The following is a 24,261-nucleotide window of genomic DNA, read 5'->3' on the forward strand; positions in this document are numbered from 1 at the left end:
CAGCCACACAGCTGGTCTGATATTCCGTAGGCTCTTACTTTATCAGGCGACGGTGCGGAACTGTATCGAACGCCTTCCAGAAGTCAAGAAAAATAGCATCTACCTGGGAGCCTGTATCTAATATTTTCTGGGTCTCATGAACAAATAAAGCGAGTTGGGTCTCTTACGATCACTGTTTCCGGAATCCATGTTGATTTCTACAGAGTAGATTCTGGGTTTCTAAAAACGACATGATACTCGAGCAAAAAACATGTTCTAAAATTCTACAACAGATTGACGTCAGAGATATAGGTCTATAGTTTTGCGCATCTGCTCGACGACCCTTCTTGAAGACTGGGACTACCTGTGCTCTTTTCCAATCATTTGGAACCTTCCGTTCCTCTAGAGACTTGCGGTACACGGCTGTTAGAAGGGGGGCAAGTTCTTTCGCGTACTCTGTGTAGAATCGAATTGGAATCCCGTCAGGTCCAGTGTACTTTCCTCTGTTGAGTGATTCCAGTTGCTTTTCTATTCCTTGGACACTTATTTCAATGTCGGCCATTTTTTCGTTTGTGCGAGGATTTAGAGAAGGAACTGCAGTGCGGTCTTCCTCAGTGAAACAGCTTTGGAAAAAGGTGTTTAATATTTCAGATTTACGTGTGTCATCCTCTGTTTCAATGCCATCATCATCCTGGAGTGTCTGGATATGCTGTTTCGAGCCACTTACTGATTTAACGTAAGAACTTCCTAGGATTTTCTGTCAAGTCGGTACATAGAATTTTACTTTCGAATTCACTGAACGCTTCATGCATAGCCCTCCTTGTGCTAACTTTGACATCGTTTAGCTTCTGTTTGACTGAGAGGTTTTGGCTGCGTTTAAACTGGGAGTGAAGCTCTCTTTGCTTTCGCAGTAGTTTCCTAACTTTGTTGTTGAACCACGGTGGGTTTTTCCCGCCCCTCACAGTTTTACTCGGCATGTACCTGTCTAAAATGCATTTTATGATTGCCTTGAACTTTTTCCATAAACACTCAACATTGTCAGTGTTGGAACAGAAATTTTCGTTTTGATCTGTTAGGTAGTCTGAAATCTGCCTTCTATTACTCTTGCTAAACAGATAAACCTTCCTCCCTTTTTTTATATTCCTATTAACTTCCATATTCAGGGATGCTGCAATGGCCTTATGATCACTGATTCCCTGTTCCGCACTTATTGAGTCGAAAAGTTCGGGTCTGTTTGTTATCAGTAGGCCCAAGATGTTATCTCCACGAGTCGGTTCTCTGTTTAATTGCTCGAGGTAATTTTCGGATAGTGCACTCAGTATAATGTCACTCGATGCTCTGTCTCTACCACCCGTCCTAAACATCTGAGTGTCCCAGTCTGTATCTGGTAAATTGAAATCTCCACCTAAGGCTATAACATGCTGAGAAAATTTATGTGAAATGTATTCCAAATTTTCTCTCAGTTGTTCTGCCACTAATGCTGCTGAGTCGGGAGGTCGGTAAAAGGAGCCAATTATTAACCTAGCTCGGTTGTTGAGTGTAACCTCCACCCATAATAATTCACAGGAACTATCCACTTCTACTTCACTACAGGATAAACTACTACTAACAGCGACAAACACGCCACCACCAGTTGCATGCAATCTATCCTTTCTAAACACCGTCTGTACCTTTGTAAAAATTTCAGCTGAATTTATCTCTGGCTTGAGCCAGCTTTCTGTACCTATAACGATTTCAGCTTCGGTGCTTTCTATCAGCGCTTGAAGTTCTGGTATTTTACCAATGCAGCTTCGACAGTTTACCATTACAATACTGATTGCTGCTTGGTCCCTGCATGTCCTGACTTTGCCCCGCACCCTTTGAGGCTGTTGCCCTTTCTGTACTTGCCCAAGGCCATCTAACCTAAAAAAACGCCCAGTCCACGCCACACAACCCCTGCTACCTGTGTAGCTGCTTCCTGCGTGTAGTGGACTCCTGACCTGTCCAGCGGAACCCAAAAACTCACCACCCTATGGCGCAAGTCGAGGAATCTGCAGCCGACACGGTCGCAGAACTGTCTTAGCCTCTGATTCAGACCCTCCACTCGGCTCTGTACCAAAGGTCCGCAGTCAGTCCTGTCGACGATGCTGCAGATGGTGAGCTCTGCTTTCATCCCGCTAGCGAGACTGGCAGTCTTCACCAAATCAGATAGCCGCCGGAAGCCAGTGAGGATTTCCTCCTATCCATAGTGACACACCCACAGTCTTAGTCCGATCGGGGGATGCGTGGGACGAGCTGGCCGCCCCCGACAAACCCCCATCCGGACCCCCACAAGGTTCAATGATGTCTGCTTGCAGCATCTTCTTCACTTCATCATGGATTACCCATTGTTCAACTGGCAACACCCTATATGAGCACTGGCTGAGTGGTGTATGATCACAAGTGTTGATATGGTGTTTTACCGTAGCGTGCTTGGTTTGTCTTTTCTTCACTACAGAGTTGAAAGCGTCCAAAAATTGACACATAATGGCTATCACTCATCGACATTGTTCCCTGGTCAGGCCAGATTATATTGGCAGTTCATTAGCAATTTCCTCCCCTGTATCGTCTGTAGTAGTAGCAGCAGAGCAAGATTCTTCACTTATGACACTAAGCTGCCCTCCTTGGACTTGTTTGGGCTGTCCCCACACACATTCCTACAGGGATGAGTTGTGGCCACTCATTACAATTAGTGAGCCAAACTTCTCCTTATTATGTATGATCCTTATGATCATCACTGGCATGTAGATTTATTTTGTGGACCTGAATAGATTTTTGTAGTTAACAAAAGATTCCCTGTTTAATTGAGCATCTCGATGATGATGATGATGATGATGATGATGATGATGATGATGGGATAAAATCATCTTCAGCAGCAACCATCCACCCAGAGCAGCCTTCAGTGTGTATGCTGGTTAGAAAAGCTTCGTCAGTCTGGAGCTCTGATCCTCTACAACACTCCCCAAGCCATTTTATCAAAGATCAGATGTTCTTGAAGTTGAAGTAAGCATTTCTTCAGACCAAAATATGCAAAACTTGCATGTACATACTCAATCAGATCATCAGTATTATGTTTTGGGAAGCAAAGTCTCTACAATTCAGAGTTTGTTCTGTGGTACAAGATGACATGAATTACAAGATTTTGTACATGGATGCACTTCAGCAACTGTGCATGCAAGAGCTTCAATGGGTTAGAAATAACAGCCAACCAGTTGAAAAATTCAGGATATTAGAATTTCACCATGGTTTCAACAGTTTTAAAACCATCTTCTTCAGAAGACACTGTACATAAAATAACACTATCCTTAGCCAATGTGGGAGTTGTTGACTCTGTCTAGTACATGTTCTCCACTTGATCCCCATTTAAAATATATTATATAAAAGTAGGAGCAGTCTACTGTAGGGCTTTGTATTAAAACTTTTTAAAATATCACATATTTGATGCTGGATACAACAGTGTTATAGTATGCCACTTGAAAGATTTGTATAACTGACATTTAAATATAAAACATGGCATCCAATTCTATTGACCACAAATATGTGTGTTCAGAGATAGTGCTATGTGTTGACTGAAATCCACTGGCATAAATGACTTTGATAAAGGGCAAATGGTTATAGCTCAACTCTTGGAATCAGTCTTCCAGGAAAATGTAAAGCTGGTCAGCTGTTGGCTTTCTACTGTCTGAGGCTTGCCTGCTCTGTTGCTCTGTAAAGCAGAGGAGGTGGTGATCAGTGGCAGACCTGATGACAGAGAGCAGTGGTGGTGCAGACACAAGTGTTTTGTTGCTTACTGCTCAGTGTATATTGTTGAACATTGGGCTTCACAACAGATGACTCTGGTGGTTCCATGTTGATCCAAGTTCTTTGTCAATTACAACTGCAGTGGGCATGAGGTCTAGATTAGTCCATGGATCAGCAGAAAAGTGTCACTCAGTCGGGTGAATTGCATTTCTTGTTACACCAGGTTGATAGTTATTTCTGGATTCACCATCATTCAAGTGAATGGCAGCTTGAAATGTACTCCACACCATGGATGGAGTCCTGAGGGGTAGTATTATGCTATGTGGGACACTTGGCTGCCCCTCTGTATGACCTTTGTTAGTAATCAAAGCCACCATGAAACCTGTGGACTATGTGAATATTATTGAGGATCAGTTGCATTCCTACACATTCAATTTCTCCCCCAACAGCAGTGGCTTCTTCCAAAAAAGATAACTGTCTCTGTTGCAAGGCCACAATAATACTGCAGTGGTTTCAGGACCATGATAGTGAACTCAGATTGAGATCTTGGCCACCAAATTCCCATGATCTGAATCTGATTGAGCATTTCTGAGTTGTCATCGGGTACTAGCTCCGTGCCTGCCAACCACCAGATGGTAATGTACAGGAACTGTGTAACCGGTGCATAGACATATGATGCCTCATACCACCAGAAACCTACCCAAGTCTAGTCCAAGCCATGTCTTGCAGAACTGCTGCTGCATAGCATTCCAGAGATGGACTGACACTTCATTAAGCTTGTGTGCTCCCCCTCTTCCTTCCCCCCTCTTCCTTCCCCCCTCTTCCTTCCCCCCTCTTCCTTCCCCCCTCTTCCTTCCCCCCTCTTCCTTCCCCCCTCTTCCTTTCCCCTCTCTTCCTTCCCCCCTCTCTTCCTTCCCCCCTCTCTTCCTTCCCCCCTCTCTTCCTTCCCCCCTCTCTTCCTTCCCCCTCTCTTCCTTCCCCCCTCTCTTTCTTCCCCCTCTCTTCCTTCCCCCTCTCTTCCTTCCCCCCTCTCTTCCTTCCCCCCTCTCTTCCTTCCCCCCTCTCTTCCTTCCCCCCTCTTCCTCTTTCCCCCTCCTCTCTTCCTCTTTCCACCTTACCCCCTCTCTTCCTCTTTCCACCTTACCCCTCTCTTCCCCCCTTACCCCCACTCTTCCTCTTTCCACCTTACCCCCTCTCTTCCTCTTTCCACCTTACCCCATCTCTTACCCCCTCTCTTCCCCCCTTACCCCCTCTCTACCCCACCCCTTACCCCCTCTCTTCCCCACCCCTTACCCCCTCTCTTCCCCACCCCTTACCCCCTCTCTTCCCCACCCCTTACCCCTTCTCTTCCCCACCCCTTACCCCCTCTCTTCCCCACCCCTTACACCCTCTCTTCAACACCCCTTACCCCCTCTCTTCCCCCCTCTGTTCCCCCTTACCCCCTCTCTTCCCCCCTTACCCCCTATCTTCCCCCCTTACCCCCTCCCATTTCCCCCACTTACCCCCTCCCGTTTCCCCCCTTACCCCCTCCCGTTTCCCCCCTTACCCCCTCCCGTTTCCCCCACTTACCCCCTCCCGTTTCCCCCACTTACCCCCTCCCGTTTCCCCCCCTTACCCCCTCCCGTTTCCCCCCCTTACCCCCTCCCGTTTCCCCCCCTTACCCCCTCCCGTTTCCCCCCCTTACCCCCTCCCGTTTCCCCCCTTACCCCCTCCCGTTTCCCCCATTACCCCCTCCCGTTTCCCCCCTTACCCCCTCCCGTTTCCCCCCCTTACCCCCTCCCGCTTCCCCCCTTACCCCCTCCCGTTTCCCCCCTTACCCCCTCCCGTTTCCCCCCTTACCCCCTCCCCCACCCTTTTACCTTCCCCCTTCCCGTTTCCCCCCCTTACCCCCCGTCCCTTATCCCCCTTCCGTTCCCCCCCTTACCCCTCCCGCTTCCCCCCTTACCCCCTCCCGTTTCCCCCCTTACCCCCTCCCGTTTCCCCCCTTACCCCCTCTCCCGTTTCCCCCCTTACCCCCTCCGTTCTCCCCCTTACCCCCTCCCGCTTTCCCCCCTTACCCCTCCCGCTTCCCCCTCTCTTCCCCCCGTCACCCTTCCCCTCTCTTTCCCCCCCGCTACCCCCCTCTCTTTCTCCCCCCTTACCCCCTCTCGTTTCCCCCCTTACCCCCTCTCGTTTCCCCCCTTACCCCCTCTCGTTTTCCCCCTCCCTTACCCCCTCTCTTTTCTCCCCTCACCCCCTCTCTTTTCTCCCCCCTTACCCCCTCTTTCCCCCCTTACCCCCTCTCTTTCCCCCCTTACCCCCTCTCTTCTCTTTCCCCCTCTCTTTCCCCCCTTACCCCCTTACCCCCTCTCTTTCTCCCCTCTTTCCCCCTCTCTTTCCCCCTTACCCCCTCTCTTTCCCCCCTTACCCCCTCTCTTTCCCCCTTACCCCCTCTCTTTCCCCCCTTACCCCCTCTCGTTTCCCCCTTACCCCCTCTCTTTTCCCCCTTACCCCCTCTCTTTTCCCCCTACCCCCCTCTCTTTTCCCCTCTACCCCCTCTCTTTCCCCCCCTACCCCCTCTCTTTCCCCCCTACCCCCTCTCTTTTCCCCGTACCCCCTCTCTATCCCCCTCCTTACCCCCTCTTACACCCCCTCTTACACCCTCTCTTACCCCCTCTCTTACCCCCTCTCTTACCCCCTCTCTTACCCCCTCTCTTACCCCCTCTCTTACCCCCTCTCTTACCCCCTCTCTTACCCCCTCTCTTACCCCCTCTCTTACCCCCTCTCTTACCCCCTCTCTTACCCCCTCTCTTACCCCCTCTCTTACCCCTGTCTCTTACCCCCTCTCTTACCCCTGTCTCTTACCCCCTCTCTTACCCCCTCTCTTACCCCCTCTCTTTCCCCCTCTTTTTCCCCCTCTCTTACCCCCTCTCTTACCCCCTCTCTTACCCCCTCTCTTACCCCCTCTCTTACCCCCTCTCTTACCCCCTCTCTTACCCACTCTCTTTCCCCACTCTCTTTCCCCACTCTCTTTCCCCACTCTCTTTCCCCACTCTCTTTCCCCACTCTCTTTCCCCACTCTCTTTCCCCACTCTCTTTCCCCACTCTCTTTCCCCACTCTCTTTCCCCACTCTCTTTCCCCCTCTCTTTCCCCCGTCTCTTTCCCCCGTCTCTTTCCCCCGTCTCTTTCCCCCGTCTCTTTCCCCCGTCTCTTTCCCCCGTCTCTTTCCCCCCGTCTCTTTCCCCCGTCTCTTTCCCCCGTCTCTTTCCCCCCGTCTCTTTCCCCCCGTCTCTTTCCCCCCGTCTCTTTCCCCCTGTCTCTTTCCCCCCGTCTCTTTTCCCCCCTCTCTTTTCCCCCCTCTCTTTTCCCCCCTCTCTTTCCCCCTCTCTTTTCCCCCCTCTCTTTTCCCCCCTCTCTTTTCCCCCCTCTCTTTCCCCCTCTCTTTTCCCCCCTCTCTTTTCCCCCCTCTCTTTCCCCCCCTCTCTTTCCCCCCTCTCTTTCCCCCCTCTCTTTTCCCCCTCTCTTTTCCCCTCATTACCCCGTCCCTTTCCCCCCTCTTACCCCCTCTCTGCGCCCCCCCTACCTCCTTTCTTTTCCCCCCACCCCCTTACCCCCTCTCTTTTCCCACCACCCCCTTACCCCGTCTCTTTTCCCACCACCCCCTTACCCCGTCTCTTTTCCCACCACCCCCTTACCCCGTCTCTTTTCCCACCACCCCCTTACCCCCTCTCTTTTCCCACCACCCCCTTACCCCCTCTCTTTTCCCACCACCCCCTTACCCCCTCTCTTTTCCCACCACCCCCTTACCATGCATTTTATACAAGTGAATTACTGTAAATAGCACAATTGTTGTGGTAAAGCTATTCATTGCTCCTTTTTTGTAGATGATTTTTTACAAATGTTCTGCTCTTCCTGCAGCCTTTCTGGAACAATACAATCTGTCAAGAAGCTTAATAGATAGGTGGAAAGACTGGTTTTAAATGTTTTACACAATCCTGTTTGTCATTTAACTTTTGAGTTTTACTGTTGATATGTCTGATCTTTCAATGGGGAATGCCATTTTAAATTTTGTCAGATTGGTGACTTCTTGTATCTGCTTGCTATGATAAACTTACATGATTGCTGCACCTGAAAGATTTTTAGTGAATGAGACCCATAAAATAACTAATTTTATCCACAAAACATGAAGCTCCATGGGGTGTGGAGTGTTTAGTTGTGCTACCTGATGAAGTCCCTTGATAGTCCAACATAAGGGAATCTGGCTGGTCACAATGACATTTGGTACTAGTCCCACCCCAGCCTCTATAACACACTGCTTTCCACCAGATGCCACCTCCTTATGGTGCAGTAAGCATATAAGTATTATTGAAATTTCTTTGGGAACTCAAGTGTGACTCCCTGGAGGGAACCCAGTGTTCTTTTCGAGGAACACTATTGAGAAAATTTAGAGAACTGGCCTTTGAAGCTGACTGCAGAGTGATTCTACTGCTGCCAACATACATTTCACATAGGGACCACAAGGGGGTGGGGGACTAAAAACTAAACTCTGTCTGAACAGGCCATGAAGGCCCAGTGGTACTGACTGGCTGCCATGTCATCCACAGCCCACAAGCATCACTGTATGTGGATATAGAAGGGCATGTGGTCATCACAAAGAAACGATACAAGAAAATGGAGCTCATATGGAGGTTTTTCTCTCATTCTATTTGCGAATAGTACAGGAAAGGAAATGACTACTAGTGCTATGGGTACCCTCTGCCATGCACCATATGGTGGGTTGTGTAGTATGGATGTAGATGTGGAACATTTATTTAGTACATCAGCCTCCTACACCCCTTACTATTGTTCCTCTATCCACACAACAACAACTCAATAACATACTGTTTGTGATTGTGTCATAAAAAGTGACTGTGACAAAAAATAAAAAAAGTCTTTATTAATAACTGTTTCTGAGCAATCAGTCCTTTTGAAATTTGTGTAAAGAGTTACTCTTTAGAAATTAGTGTAACAAATATTAATGCATTGTGAATATCAGCTTGGCTTTTTACAAGATCCAGAGTTCTTCTAAATTCAGCTTATGCTTAAAAATAACAACCACTGATTATAGCTTTTAAGGTATGTTTTTGTAACATTTAAGACAACCATCACAATTTTCACATTGTGTATTCAGGGTATAAGCAGTGGACAGTCTTGGCTACCACATCTTTACCCTGTCCATATATCAAAGACCAACATGCCATTTTATAGTCCAGAACAATATATGATTGTGAATGCATTGGAGCATGTGAGGCATGAGTGGCGAAGAAATTTTTCATAAGCTTAGATTTTATTAATGCCCTCAGAGTGATTCAACAGATGTATCCAGTGGAGAAAATGACCCAAATGATTCATTACTTCCTTCTAGTGCTACAAAAGCAGGGAAAAGAACTATGATTTTACTATTTACCAGGGCACTCCAGTATCTAACGTAATGAGGAAGATGACTTAGTAGTGTAAACACTTGAGTTCACTGTGAAAAATTATTCCCTCTTCTTTTGAGGTATTGGCTCATTGTTCAGCCAAAAGTTCATGTACTAATGGGAGGATGAAAGGCAGGAAGTGATGGAAAATAAGCCATTGTCTGGCCATGGGGTTGCTCTTTGCAGGTACCGAGAAGAGACAAAAGAGGGACTTAAATAGCTCTATAAAGTGCATAGTCCTCTGACCAATTGCTGTTTACTCCAGTTAAAGGACGCACCTATTTCTGGTGCATGTGGGATTCGCATTCAAGTTGATTGTGTTTTATATACTGTTGAGAAGGTAGCAGTATATTTAAGTCATATTTGTGTAGTTTCAGGAGATGTTTTACATTTGTATTAGTGGAAAATTATACCTTGTTGAAGACTATGATATCAAGTGCTCAAAACAAATCTTGTTCTTTTCATCATTGTTATTGTAGTTAGTATCACCATAAAAACCAGGAATGAAAGTTTACACTAGACAGTGTAGTAAGATACTGTGGTTGTGATCCATGTACTATGCTAATTATTCATCTAAACAGTCTTATTAACTCTGCATCGAAATTGGATGAACAATGGTGAACTCACCAGTAGATAATTTGGCGTTGAATGTCCATATGTCTGTAAATATTGTGTATGTTTGAAAACAGAGTAGACAGCACTCCTTGGCACAAATATTTTGAGCAAACTGTTCATCACTCACAGCTGCAAATGGAACTTTGCAGAAGATGAGATGTGTGTCATTGTTTTCCCATCCTCAGTTATTAATGGGGTGTGGACTGGAACATACTTTGTCACTCTTCTCAATCTGCTTCACTTCATTGATCTAATAGTATTGGTAGCTTTTTTCATTTACACTTTTGAGTAGTTTTGCTTCTAACCTCTTCTTGTATATTTACACCACCACCACCACCACCACCACCACCACCACCACCACGACCGCTGGGAGCTTCTAGCATGGAGACCATAACATTTGTGTCAAATTTTGATGTCTGTGCCCACTTCTGCCTGGTAAATAGACATAATTTTTCTTTATTGGTGTCATCATACAAAATACTAGGAGATGTATTGGCTGGCCAGAAGGTACGAGGGACAGTCAATAAGTAATACAGCACAATTTTTTTCTGAGAGCAGGTTTGTTTTATTCAGGATTCCGATACACCATATTATTCCCTGCTCTTTTGGCTACAGAATCCGATTTCATGACGTAATCTCTCTCCAGTGCTACAGCCTTATGCCACCTTACTGGGAGGGCCTGTATGGCCACGTGGTGCCACTCCAATGGTTGATGTCAGAGCCAACATCGTCATGCATCAATAACCTCCCCACCATCCATCTACTGCTTCCCACAGAGTGCATCTGTCACTGGGCCAAAACGATGGAAGTTGGAAGGTGCAAGATCTGGGCTGTAGGGTGGATGAGGAAGAACAGTCCAATAGGTTTTGTGAGCTCCTCTCGGGTGCATAGATGTGTAGAGACTTGCATTGTCATGGAGAAGCGGAAGTTTGTTTGCATTTTTGTGGCGATGAACACACTGAAGTCATTTCTTCGACATCCTGAGGGTAGCACAATACACCTCAGAGTCAGTCATTGAACCATGTGGGAGCACATCAAACAGAGTAACTCCTTCAGAGTCCCAGAAGACAATCACCATGATTTTACCAGTTGAGAATGTGGCTACGAACCTTTTTTCCGGAGGAGAGTGGTGTGGTATGACTGCTTCGATTGCCGTTTCCTTTCTAGTTTGAATTGATGAACCCATGTTTCATTGCGTGTGACAATGTTCGGCAAGAAACTGTCATGATGAGCCTCATAATACACAAGAAGTTCTGTACAAATTGAGTCTCCCAACCGGAGGATGAGTGTCAGCTCTACCAATAGAGATGTCCTTGAGCAGTGAGATGTCGAGGTGTTAAATTGTAATCGGTCGATTAACTTGAATGAGAGTGTCTGCATGTTCCAACATTGCAGGATTAACAGCTGTGTACAGCCTGCCAGCATGCAGACATTGGACAGATTTGAGCTACCTTGTTGCTGTCACGACGGGGACATCCAAAAAGTCGTCGTGCTTTCGTTCACTGCTAGGTATCTTTAGACATTCTGCAATCACCTATGAATATCTGTGATGGTCTGGTTTTCCTACACAAGAAATGCAATGACAGCTCTCTGATTGGAATGCATCACCATTAAAGATGCCACTTTGAAGGCTACATATAGCACTGCCATCTATCTGTACTTCATAAAACTATAGGGGCTGAAGTGGGAATATTCCATGATGTCCCACAACAAATTTGGCATTTTGTCAACCAAAATTGACTGAGAAAAGTATGTTACATTGAATATTGAACACTCCTTGTACTTTCAGTAGGTGAGTTTCCTACTGCTTGGCAGTACCGAAGCTTTAAGCAGAACAACATACTTGCAGCTTTTGGATCTAAATGGAGGAAACAGAAACTGGTTGGCAATGATTGAGGTGAGGGGTGTCACTCAGACATTAAATTGAGAGGCTGTCCATTGGTTGAGGATAAGAGGTGGCAAAGATGAGAAAGTCAGCTACAGAGAGAGAGAGAGAGAGAGAGAGAGAGAGAGAGAGAGAGAGAGAGAGAGAGAGAGAGAGAGAGAGAGTATATATAATGATAAATTATTTCCAATATAGTAATATAGTGCTACAAAGAGCACATGATATTTTAGAAAAGATTTATAAATGTTTCTACTACAACTGTTCACCTGTTTTATTTGACTGTTCTTATTTTGTGTGTTCATCTATGCATAACTAAGAAATAGTGTTAATAATAAACCGATATCTCTGTATATGTTGTTTAATTACTATCCTTCTCTGTTTCAGGAATTCAAGGAATGTAACACTATGGAATTGCAGTCAACGCGAATGTACTTTGAATTCTCAGGAATTTACATAATCTTTTCTTCCCCTCCCCTTCCACCCCCTTTCTTTGGAGGCAAGGATGTACTTGAATGTTATGTTGTCTATGAGTTTTTCATAGTCTTTAAAAACACATTCTGTATACATAATTTACCTAATTTTTCATAAATTGTGAACTTGTAAATTGCATATACATTATACAATAAAACGACTCATTTAAGCCTTTTATTTTTATTCCTATAGTTTCTGTATCTTTTCCCTTTTTGGTTTTTATTTCTTTGTGCTCTGAACAATATACTGAAAATTTGAAACATGCAATTAATGTAACCTGCATAAAAAAAAAAAAGAAGAAGAAGGAGAGAGAGAGAGAGAGAGAGAGAGAGAGAGAGAGAGAGAGAGAGAGAAATTGGGAATGAGAGTATGTGGAAAGGGGGATGAACATGATAAGGGTTACTAATTCTGTAAAATTTCTGAAGCTACATGTGCTTTTCACGTGGTGTCAAATGGTGAGTGACAAGCAAGTTAGAAATTCATGTGACTATAAAAAAAATCAATGTATGAAATACACAACTTCCTGCAACATATGTTGGTGAAACATCTTGTTGGGAATTCTAGTGAGTTCTGGTCCTATGTAATATCATTAAATAGGTCAAAGACTTCTAGTCAGTCTGGTGTGGCAATAGATGACAGGAAGAGGAAGATGTAGACGAAGGAGGACGAGGAGGAGGAGGAGGAGGAGGAGGAGGAGAAAGGAGAAGGAGAAGAAGGGAAAGCAAGAGTTGAAGTTTTAAATTCTGCATTAAAAAAAATTTCATTCCCACAGCAGAATACTATGGACACACAGACCCCTATATGGAGGACTGTTCTTGTTCTCTATGCACATAAATGGTCTAACTGATAGGGTGAGCAGCAGTCTATGACTGTTAGCTTATAACATTGTAGTGTACAGGTAAGTGTTGTGATTGAGTGACTATAGGAGGATACAGGATGACATGGACAGAATTTCTATCTGGCACGAGTCCGCAGCTCGTGGTCGTGCGGTAGCGTTCTCGCTTCCCGCGCCCGGGTTCCCGGGTTCGATTCCCGGCGGGGTCAGGGATTTTCTCTGCCTCGTGATGACTGGGTATTGTGTGATGTCCTTAGGTTAGTTAGGTTTAAGTAGTTCTAAGTTCTAGGGGACTGATGACCATAGATGTTAAGTCCCATAGTGCTCACAAGGGAACCTCCCCATCGCACCCCCCTCAGATTTAGCTATAAGTTGGAACAGTGGATAGGCCTTGAAAAACTGAACACAGATCAGTCGAGAAAACAGGAAGAAGTTGCGTGGAACTATGAAAAAAATTAGCAAAATATACGAACTGAGTAGTCCACGTGCAATATATGCAACTTCAAGGGTGATGTGCAGTCAGGAGCGCGGTGGTCCTGTGGTTAGCGTGAGCAGCTGCGGAATGAGAAGTCCATGGTTCAAGTCCTCCACCGAGTGAAAAATTTACTATCTTTATTTTCGCAAATTTATGATCTGTCCGTTCGTTCATTGACGTCTCTGTTCACTGTAATAAGTTTAGTGTCTGTGTTTTGCGACCGCACCGCAATACCGTGCGATTAGTAGATGAAAGGACGTGCCTCTCCAATGGGAACTGAAAACATTTCATCGCAAGGTCATAGGTCAACCGATTCCTCCACAGGAAAACACGTCTGATTTATTCTATACGATACTGTGGACGGCATGTGCGTCACATGACAGTAATATGTTGTCGACCCACCTAACTTGTACACTTGGCGAATGGGTAAAGAGATTCTTCTACCTTGCCCGATTTAGGTTTTCTTGTGGATGTGATTATCACTCCCAAAAAAGTGATCGCACTGGACGGACAGACGGACAGATAATAATTGTCTGAAAACAAAAAATTAAAATTTTCAGTCGAGGGAAGACTTGAACCAAGGATCTCTCACTCCACAGCTGCTTATGTTAACCACAGGACCACGGCGCTCCAGACTGCACATTACCCTTGTAGTTACATATGTTGCACGTGGACTACTCAGTTCATATATTTTGCTAACTTTTTTCATAGTTCCACACAACTTCTTCCTGTTTTCTCGATTGATCTGTGTTCAGTTTTTCAAGGCCTATCCACTCTGCCAACTTATAACTAAATCCGAGGGGGGTGCGATGGGGAGGTTCCCTTGTCAGAGCCATTTGAACCATTTCTATCTGGCATGAGGAAGAAAAAAAAAAAAAAAAGGGCAGTGTGTTCTAAATGTGGAAGGAAAGAAGTTAACGCAGATGAATAGCAAAAAGAACACTATACTGTATGAATAAAGCATTAGTGGTGTGCTGCTTGACAGTCACTTCTATTAAATTACTAGGAATAACGCTGCAAATTGATATGAAATGGAATGAGCATGTAAGTTAGATTTTAGGGAAGCTCATCTATAAAAGAGACTGTGTACATAACACTTGTGCACTCCATTTGTGACTACTGTTAAAGTGTTTGGGATCACCACCAGGTCATATTAAATGGCACTGAAGGAATTGAGAAGTGTGCTGCTAGATTTTTACTGATATGATTGATCTACATGTGAGTGTTAAGGCAATGTTCAAGGAACTGAAATGGGAATACCTAGTGAGAAGATGATTATCTTTTTGCAAATCACTATTGAGAAAGCTTAGAGAACTGACATCTATGGCAGTCTGCAGAACGATCCCACTGGCATCAACACACGTCTCGTGTATGGACCACATAATAGAAGACAAGAGAAGAGAAATCAGGGCTCATACAGGAACATACAGTGAGTCATTTCCCCCCCAGCTGCTTTTCAGAGTGGAACAGGAAATGGTATGACTGTCAGTGGTACAATGGTACAAGGTACCCTCTACTACGCAACTTATGATGGCACGCAGAGAGTGTTTGTAGAATAACTGCCCAGCTGGCATTGTGAGAGTCTGTGTTCAATGAAACTGGTGGATGTTTTACATGGAGAAACATTGGAAACCTTAAGTTTTGCATGGTTTAGTGAATACAGTGGCTACAGTAATGAAATGTTCTGTGCTGCAGTGAATAGAAATATAGCATTAAGTACCTATGCTATAAGGAAAGAAGAAATCTTAGCTTTAAAGAGAGCTGCAGGTGAAGATGACAACTGAGTCTTGATATGTAATGCAATAGTTCGTAACCTGTGGGGATGATTGCTGTGTCCCAGTTCTATTGGAGGCATATGTGGCTGTACTTGAATATACTGATATTTTGTAGAAGCATGCAGGTACAAAGCAATCCTTGGGATTGAAGCAACTAACTCTGCAAGTGTGTTAGGTGTTAATTCACGAAATGACAACACCTACTAACCATAACGAACCATTAATAGCCCAGCAAGATAACTGTTCAAAAGTTATCATGGATTCAACAACTACTGAATCATTCTAAGGATTATTTGTGTTCAAAATATTTAAAAGGAAACAAACACTGTAAGGAGTCACTATTAGGCTTTATTTTTTTTTTTTAGAACATTTTGGAAAGTAATCTCATTATCCATGTGGTACATTTGGATTATTTTATGTATATAATTATCTGCCATGTCAGTTCAATATTAATTATGACCTCTGCTATCATGTGTATTGCTGCCGAGGTTCGATCCAGATTTATTCGTGATACTCCTCCCCCTTTTCTGTTTTCCCTGTCACTGTAAACTACTGAAGTTTCCACACATGATTTTGTGCTGCCTCAGTTCCAGAAGAGGATTTTATGGTTCATTGTGTGGCTGAAAATACTGTAGTATGAGGAACATTAACTTGCATACTAAATGTCGTTACGTCAAAATCACAGTTCTCTGACAGTTATGAAATAAGATTGAACTGAACTTATTATGTCTGCCAGAGAGTTGAGCTAACTCTAAGGTTATTGGTTTTCAGCCAGGTGAGCTCATTGAAAGATGTGATGTTTCTATGAGCTTGCTGGCTAGAAACAAAAGACCTATTTGTTAGTGGTCCTCCCAAAGCCCACACAGTCAGGTATACTTGAAATATTTATTTAAAGAAGTTAGTTGTGTTGAAATTTGTCAACTTAAGAAGACTCCTGGTATTTACACACACAATAATTGTGGTACAGCTAGTATCATATTAAGTTTAAATTACGGTTAGAATTGCTTGTACATGTAGTGGAGCACTATTCCTACTCTGAGTTGGTTGTTATTTGTATATTTCATTTTACTGTTACAACATAACAAAAAGTGCAAGTATGGAACATTTCACCATATCCAACATACAGATGTTGTTTGGGAGATGAACTTGGCAATATACGTTCGAACATTTTAGCCACTTGTCATTCATGAGAACTGCTGTCTGCAGCTACATTTCTATGTCTGTACAAAATGTGTGTGTTTACAAAGGGTAATTATTCCACTTATTTCCTAATATGTTTTATAATTAATTTTTATTTACAAAAAGAAAAAAATCAAAAACATATACATTTGTCTAAGAGTTACAATCTTAAAACTAATAAAAATACAAATAGTTTGAACAAAATGGCAGTGCATTTGAAGTAATTCAGTGATCGTTATTTCGTATAACTGGAATAAAAGTTTTCTGCTAGTCAGTAAAATGGGAGAAACTTGTCTTTTCCACCTATGATGTAATTGCATTAGTGGCTGCAGTATCCATTCAGTTTTTAAATAACTCCAATTATAGGGATAGTATTACCAATCTGTTGTTACATAATGTGGCTTTAGTACAATATGTCTTAACAGACTATAACTTTCTAAGCATAATATGATGTTACATAATCATATCATTATGAACATAAAAATTTCATCAGGTGTATATTGTATTATAACATTATGCATTATATTCACAATGCGTCAAGATGCAGAAGTCTAGAAATGTCACTGTCTTAAAAAAGATTAGAAAGAATTTTCATGATATATCTACAGAAAACCTCACTGAGGCATATTCACTGTGTACCTTCTGGGTATCTGCATATTGACAGCTTTATCAGTGCTATTCCTCATGTGGAAATTGAACAAATATTAAAAATTGTATTGTGGATACATATTTAATATTATCATTATTTAACTAAAACATGGTGATGAGAATTTAAAGTATTACTTCCAGGTCTCATGTTCAGCATCACTTTGTGATGAGAACACCAAATTGGACTATTCTGACACTGACTTGGGATGTAGTACTTGATGCAAGTTATGATATACGAGTCATAATGAATGTGAGCATTATAACTTTACTCTCCCTTAACTCTACATTGTGATCACACAAATGACAAATTGAGTAGTAAATACTGTATCTAAGTAGCAAAATTGCATTTGAAGTATGACTTATGGAATGCAACAATGAGTTTAAACATTACAAACACACACTCTGAGCTGCGTTGAATACGCTTCAAAAGTTTCTCAAGGTAATTCAGTTCTAAGTCTAATATCAATAAATAACTTAAATATTAAATATAATGATTTAGTTTTTGGTGCTTCTTTAAAATATATCACCCATTTACTCATTTCTTATAGTTTACTTTGTAATTCAGGCACACTTTCATCTGTTTCAATATTGTAATCTGTTTTTAATGTAATATAAACATCACAATATAATTTCTATTGCATCTGATAAGTTTCACATCACACAAGCAATACAGTTGAACACTACATTTAAATTTATTTCAACATTCATTCAGATATTATGTTCAGTCAATTATCTCCGGAATACACCTCTGATCACATCATATGAAGCATACTGGGCCCACCTCGAAGCCAAATGCTTGATGTGGTAGACCATAGTCTACAGGATAGAAATCTATTATGGGAACATTCTCAAGTTTTTTAGTTCTTACTTCAAATACAGTCTCACTTTTGCTTTTCCGTGTCTGAAAATAGATAGAAGTGTGCATGTTATAACTAACATTACAGTATTGTGGACAGTTGTGCATTTAAAACAAAAATGCTATAATTTCTGCTCTATGTGCAACATTCAGGTATCAGTAATGTGATATGTGTAATTTGGAACATGAAGGAACCCACTGCAGAAAGATGTGGGTGATTAAAATGAACTTACATTACACTCTACTCAGCTACTGATTAGTACACACACCCAATTTCAACATCTACAAAGATAGTGAAACAACCCTTTTCTTTGACCGTGATACATTTTTGGTTTCAAATGCATCCACGCAGTAAAGGGAATATTTTATATAAATGATGAGAAAACTACTTATTGCAGCCTCTTTTTTTAGATTTATTAATACCTTGCATTATACTGAGTGCAGCAGAAATAAGTTTAACATTTTGTAGTGCAATAAGAATATAAATAAACAAAAAATTGTTTTATTTATTTAAAAAAGCAATAATAATAATAATAATAATAATAATAATAATAATAATAATAATAATTTCATGTGCTCAACAGCCTGGTGCAAGTCTTTCAGTTGGCTGCCACTTCAGCAACTGTGTGCCCCTAACCTCCCCATTTATCCCACCAGGCAAAGGGGACCTACATTTTAATGCGGAATCCAAACCACATGTTATTTCTCTGGAACCCTCACATCACAGAGGTGCAGGCTAGGTTAAAGGCAAACTGAAAAAATAGATTGTTCAACTAGGATTTGATCCTGCAACCTTTCGGTATCTGCTAGACTACGAGGCCCAACAAAAAAGCACTTGAGATGAGATTACTTCAGTCAATTCAAGTGACAACCGTTATTTATGCCCCTGATTAAGCCATTCATACGAGGTGTCCACAGTTTTGGGGACGATTATGGAATGGGGACAGCATCATGTCATATTGATTCTTATAATGGTTCAGTTATTTTCAGGATATTGTGTATAAATCTAAAGTGTCTCCAGAGAGAGAGAGAGAGAGAGAGAGAGAGAGAGAGAGAGAGAGAGAGAGAGAGAGAGAGAGAGAGGGGGGGGGGATAGATAGGTGACCTCGTATGAATGGGCAGTCTAGCTATACAGCTGCAGAAAGGTATCTCACGAACATGTAACTGAAAATCAGGAACAGGTTATGATTCACGTTTGAATCAAGAGCAACTGCCAACAAGAACTGCTTAGAAGTATAGACAGATATACTCAATGTAGTGAATCAGCTTGAAACACTTAAGGAAGGCAAGGCTTCCAGTCCAGATTGTATACCAGTCAGTGTGTGCTGATACATTAGCTCCGTAGTTAGCAATCATATACAACTGTTTCCCCATAGAAATATTCGAACCCAAAGAGTGGAAAGTTGCACTAGTCACACCAATACCCAAGAAAGGGAATAGGAGTAACCTGCTGAATTACAGACTCTCTTCAGTTATGACAATTTACAGTAGGAATTTGGAACACACATTGTGTTCAAGCATTATGAATCACTTTGAAGAAATAGCCAACACAGATTCAGAAAACATTATTCTTGTGAAACACAACTACCTCTTTATTCTCAGGAAGTAATGGGTGCTGTAGACTGGGGACATCAAATTCATATTTTTAGATTTCCAGAGGTCTTTTAATACCATTACCACCAAGTGACTTCTAACTAAATTGCATGCCTATGGAGTATCATCTCAGTTGTGTGTGACTGGATTCATGCTTTCCTGTTAGAAAGGTCACAGTTAATAATAACTGAGGGAAATTCAACAAATAAAACAGAAGTAGTATTTGGCATTCCCCAAGGAAGTTTGGAACGAGCATACAGATAATGTTGCTGGGGCATGCAACTTCCTCAACCACCGGCATGGATGCCGGCCTGCACCACCTAGTTCAGAACTTGGCTGCATGGTTGGCAACATTTAGCACGCATGTTGACCAGCTGGCACACTTATGGAAAGAGGGCAGCAGGTGCTGTAGTGGCAGCAGATTCTGCTGCCGTCAATCCATCTCATGCAAGTAGTAATGCAGTACCAGCTGTCAGAATGGCACCCCACTGGCACCAGAGAAGCAACCAAGTGGCTTTTGCTAGTATCATTCCCACTTCGGTGATGAAGGGATGGTGTTGGCCTCCCTTCTTGCATCCAAAAGCCAGCTGCAATCTGGCGTAGACACCTCCAGCTGCAGTGCAATATTCAGGCATCCGTATGTAATGTAACAAGCTGGAAGTGTGAAGTACTTTGTCAACACAGGTTCTGATCTGTCTGTCTTTTCCCCCAATCCACACTACAAGGCTGCCGGAAGGCAGAGGCACTATATCTTATGGTGGCAAACAATTCAAAAATAAAAACGTGTGGCACACATCACCAAAATTTGGACCTCAGACTGCACTGCACATTCTTGTGGAGGTTCACTGTAGCTGATGTCAGCAAGCCAATCCTGGGTGCACATTTCCATGACCACTGCAACTTATTAGCCAAAATCATGAATGCCCAGCTGATGGATTTGACAACAAATTTGAAAATAGTGAGACAGTGATGGCTGGTTGCTTTCTTCAGCATTAAACCACTGAGGTCCCTTGGTCTGTATGCAGACATACTGGACAAATTTCAGAACTGATCACCTAAATGCAGGAACGGTGCTGGACTGATATCCAGTGCTACACCTGTAGGATTTTAGTCAGCAAAACTGACAGTGTGAAGGTGTTCATGCATATCTGTGTGGCACCTGGAGATGTTCAGAAAACAGCGCAATTATCCCACTCTTTGGTCTTTTCGAAAGGATTTACATGACGTCCGGCCTTTCGAATGCTGTCCAGACCTGGAAGCTTCCTCTGGATGGTGTTTGCCTATGCTTACTGTGGTGTTTCGCACATCTCGACAATATCTTGGTCTATTCAAAGTCACCAAAATTTCACTGTCACCACATAATGACCATCTTTTGGTGCCTGAGTGAGGCCAGCATCATCATTAACTCCTCAAAAAGTATACTTGGGGTCACTGAAATTGAGATTCTAGGGCATTTAATCAACTCTAGCAGATTCACACCCTTACTGGAAAAAGGCCCAGGGGATCTTGAACACGCCGCACTGAAAGATCCACAAAGACTCACAGTACTACCTTGGAATGACAAATTTTTATCAGCACCAACTGCCCAATGATGCCACAGTACTGGAAACGTTGACCGTGGCTCTACACAGACCCACCTCGAAGCAAAGGACTCCCACGGAATCAGCGGAGAAAAACTTTACTGAGTCCAAATGGAGCCTCTCAGAAATGACGCTGTTTGCTCACCCTATGCATGGTGGTGAAATGACCATGGGCATGGATGCTAGTTTGACAGCCATAGGTGCAGGGCTTCAACAACGTGTCAGTGGTAGCTGCCAGCCGCTTGGTTTCTTCTCATGTAACCTATCAGAGTCATAGCACACTGGAAGTGCATATGATCATGAGTTGCTTGCATTGTTCAAGGCAATGAAATACTTCTGCTTGTCTCAAGAAGCCTGTCCATTTATGATTTTCACCGACCACAAGCCTCTAACTCGCGTGTTTTGGAACAACAGTACCAAGTGTTTGCCACACCAATTCCAGCAGTTGGAGTATATGTCGCAGTTCTCCATGGACATCTGCCATATTTCTAGAATTGACAATATAATTGCTCACTGCTTGTCCCATGCTTGTGCCATTCTCTCTCCTCCTGTGAACTTTGGGGACGATACCCAAGAACAGGTGACTGACAAACAGCTGGACAGCTTCTGCCACAACACCTCAAGTGGCCTACAACTCAAGCTAGTGCCCATTCCCAGCTCTGCCTGCAAGACTTGGTGTGACATTTCAACAGGCACTCAATGCCTGTTTCTCCTGGAGAAATTCTGACACAGTGCTTTTGATTGTGTCCACGGACTTTCTTACCCTGGCATCAACAGCATTGTCACTTGTGGCCTTGTGTCACTTGTGGCCTTGTGTTTCATCTGGGCAGGAGAAATGAAAGACTGCTGTTGATGGGCACACACCTGCACTGCACGCCGGCATGTCAAAGTCGGGAGGAACACCTACCCTCCCTTCGGCAACTTTCCTGGCAGCAAATTCCATTCCACACACATCCATGTGAACATCACGAGTCCGCTGCCTCTCTTGTAAGGCAAGCGTTATCTGCTGACAATGGTGGACCATTTCACACATTGGCCGGAAGCTATGGCCATAGTAGACATCACCACTGAGATCGTTGCCACTGCCTCTGTCGAAACCTGGGTAGCATGCTTCAGCTGCCCAGTCATGTCACAATGGATCGTGACTGCCAGTTTGACTGTGCACTGTTCATACACATGATTGTGTGGCATGCAGTTACACATAACTACTAGCTACCACCCGAGGTCTAACGGCATGGTCGAGCGGCTCCATCGAACACTGAAAGCCTCCGAAACTTGCCACGCCGCAACCTGGGCAGAAGCTCTCCTACTGGTACTGCTCCCCCTCGAGTAACACAAAAGTAGAGATTGACATTTCACCTGCCGACCTTGTTTACGGACAATCCCTCACCATCCCTGGTGATTTTGTGGAGGAGGTATCCCACGATGCATTGGCTCCTATGGCAGAATGTCTCTGCAGCTACATGGCCCACCTCCAACTGCATGCACCACCATAGTATTTGTACATGCCAGTGTACAGTGTTGTACACATGTCATGCTGCGTACCGACATGGTACAGTCATCACTTCGGCCATCCTACCACGTCACATCAGCATCCGTAGCAAAAGAGAACTCGACACTGAGTGCAATGGCAAGCAGATTGAGGTGTCACTCAACCAAGTCAAGCCGGCTTATGTCTTGACTGCTCCTGCTGCCATTCACTTCTTTGACCCAGTGGAAGATTTGTCAATGGACGACACTTTCTCCACCATCAGCCTGTCACAAGCCTGCACCCGTGTGTGCCCAGGACACACACATGGTGCGATTTGTCATTGCTGTGCCACATGCTGCTCAGCCCCACCCAAACTTCTGCAGCCAGCCATCACAGTCACTCAGGCTGTGCACTACAGGTGCCTGGGCCAGCCCCAGCACTGCTCCCAGCAGACTATGTCACACTGTCTGTTGCCACATCCATTGCAAATGCCCATGCTGTATCGTAACAACAGTCCAACCACCGAGTGCTGTAGACACCCTGTCTCCTGTAGGACATGTTGTGAGCACATCTTATCCAGTTGAGATCTGGCCATCACCTCCTGTGTACCTGGCTGCTTGTCCATTGTAGCTCCAGAACTCATGTTTGTGTCTATATACCTCTGCAGCTTCAGGCATTGAGACCAGATTAATTTCTGTAAAACATGGACCACATGGGTTGAGCTTAAGGGGAAGTCCCCAGCAACTTATACAAAAGTCTCTCTGGTGCTTTCTGTTCATTTCCACTTTAGCTTCATCACATCCACAAAATACACAGTGCCCCATGATCATGAAGGAAGTGTGTTTCCTTCTGGAGACATGTCAGACATTCTGCTGCAGTCACGTGAGTGGCCAGTGAACTCATCACTGTAGATTGTTTACGCTCCAGGACAATGTTTGCTGGCTGCTGTGGCCAAGCAATTCTAGGCGCTTCAGTCCAGAACTGAGCTGCTGCTACGGTTGCAGGTTCGAATCCTGCCTCGGGCCTGGATGTGTGTGATGTCCTTAGGTTAGTTAGGTATAAGTAGTTCTAAGTCTAGGGGACTGATGACGTCGGATGTTAAGCTTCATAGTGCTGAGAGCCATTTTTGACAATGTTTGAGTGGAACTATTGTGTAAAGATCTTACTGCGACTGGCAGTTAAGAGACATTGCAATAAGACTTTGTTTTGTCACCTGTTCATTTACCCTTTTGTGTAGAATAAAAACATTTATGGCAAACTTATACTTTATCAATACCTGTCACAACACCATTACCATAACCTATGTCCTGAACATAGTGTGCGGGTGTGACAGTAAGGTTGACTCACTGTATGACTGACATGTAAGTGGCAATACCAACATGTTCCCGCTTTAGATTCAGTTTCTGAACAGGATACTCCAGGTAAACATCCTGGTTGCAAAGGTGCTGGTATGTGTGGACTATGAGGAACATAACTTAAAGCCAGCAGCAGATTTGGATGGATGGTGTTCTTTTTATTCTTTACTTTGAAACCATTAACACTGATTGAATTAAAGTAACAATCATCATTATGATCTTTGGTTCTCGCCAGACCATGAGAGCACCAAATCTGGAAGCATGTTGTTCACCTTTTGACCATTGTCTCTGTCCTTCAACACACACGTAGCAAACTTAATGGGGTCCCAAAGTTTTGTCTTGATAT

General features: G+C 43.6%; 2 protein-coding genes across 4 annotated transcripts in view; one reads left to right on the forward strand and one right to left on the reverse strand.

The window, feature by feature from the left end:
• The window catches only part of LOC126248799 (protein FAM102A), a 496,607-nt gene extending 484,290 nt beyond the window's left edge, over positions 1-12,317 (forward strand). For all 3 annotated transcript variants that reach the window (XM_049950189.1, XM_049950190.1, XM_049950191.1), the window contains one exon: positions 12,062-12,317. The gene's annotated coding sequence lies outside the window, so the exon portion shown is untranslated. The remainder of the gene's footprint in view (positions 1-12,061) is intronic.
• A 3,864-nt stretch (positions 12,318-16,181) lies between these two features.
• Positions 16,182-24,261, reverse strand: part of LOC126248800 (collagen alpha-1(XI) chain-like) — a 571,383-nt gene continuing 563,303 nt past the window's right edge. The window contains exon 29 of the mRNA XM_049950192.1: positions 16,182-17,961. Coding sequence (XP_049806149.1) covers positions 17,818-17,961 — 144 coding nt within the window. The 3' untranslated portion in view covers positions 16,182-17,817. The remainder of the gene's footprint in view (positions 17,962-24,261) is intronic.

The sequence above is a fragment of the Schistocerca nitens genome, chromosome 3, assembly GCF_023898315.1.
Source record: "Schistocerca nitens isolate TAMUIC-IGC-003100 chromosome 3, iqSchNite1.1, whole genome shotgun sequence".
Taxonomy (NCBI): Eukaryota; Metazoa; Arthropoda; class Insecta; order Orthoptera; family Acrididae; genus Schistocerca; species Schistocerca nitens.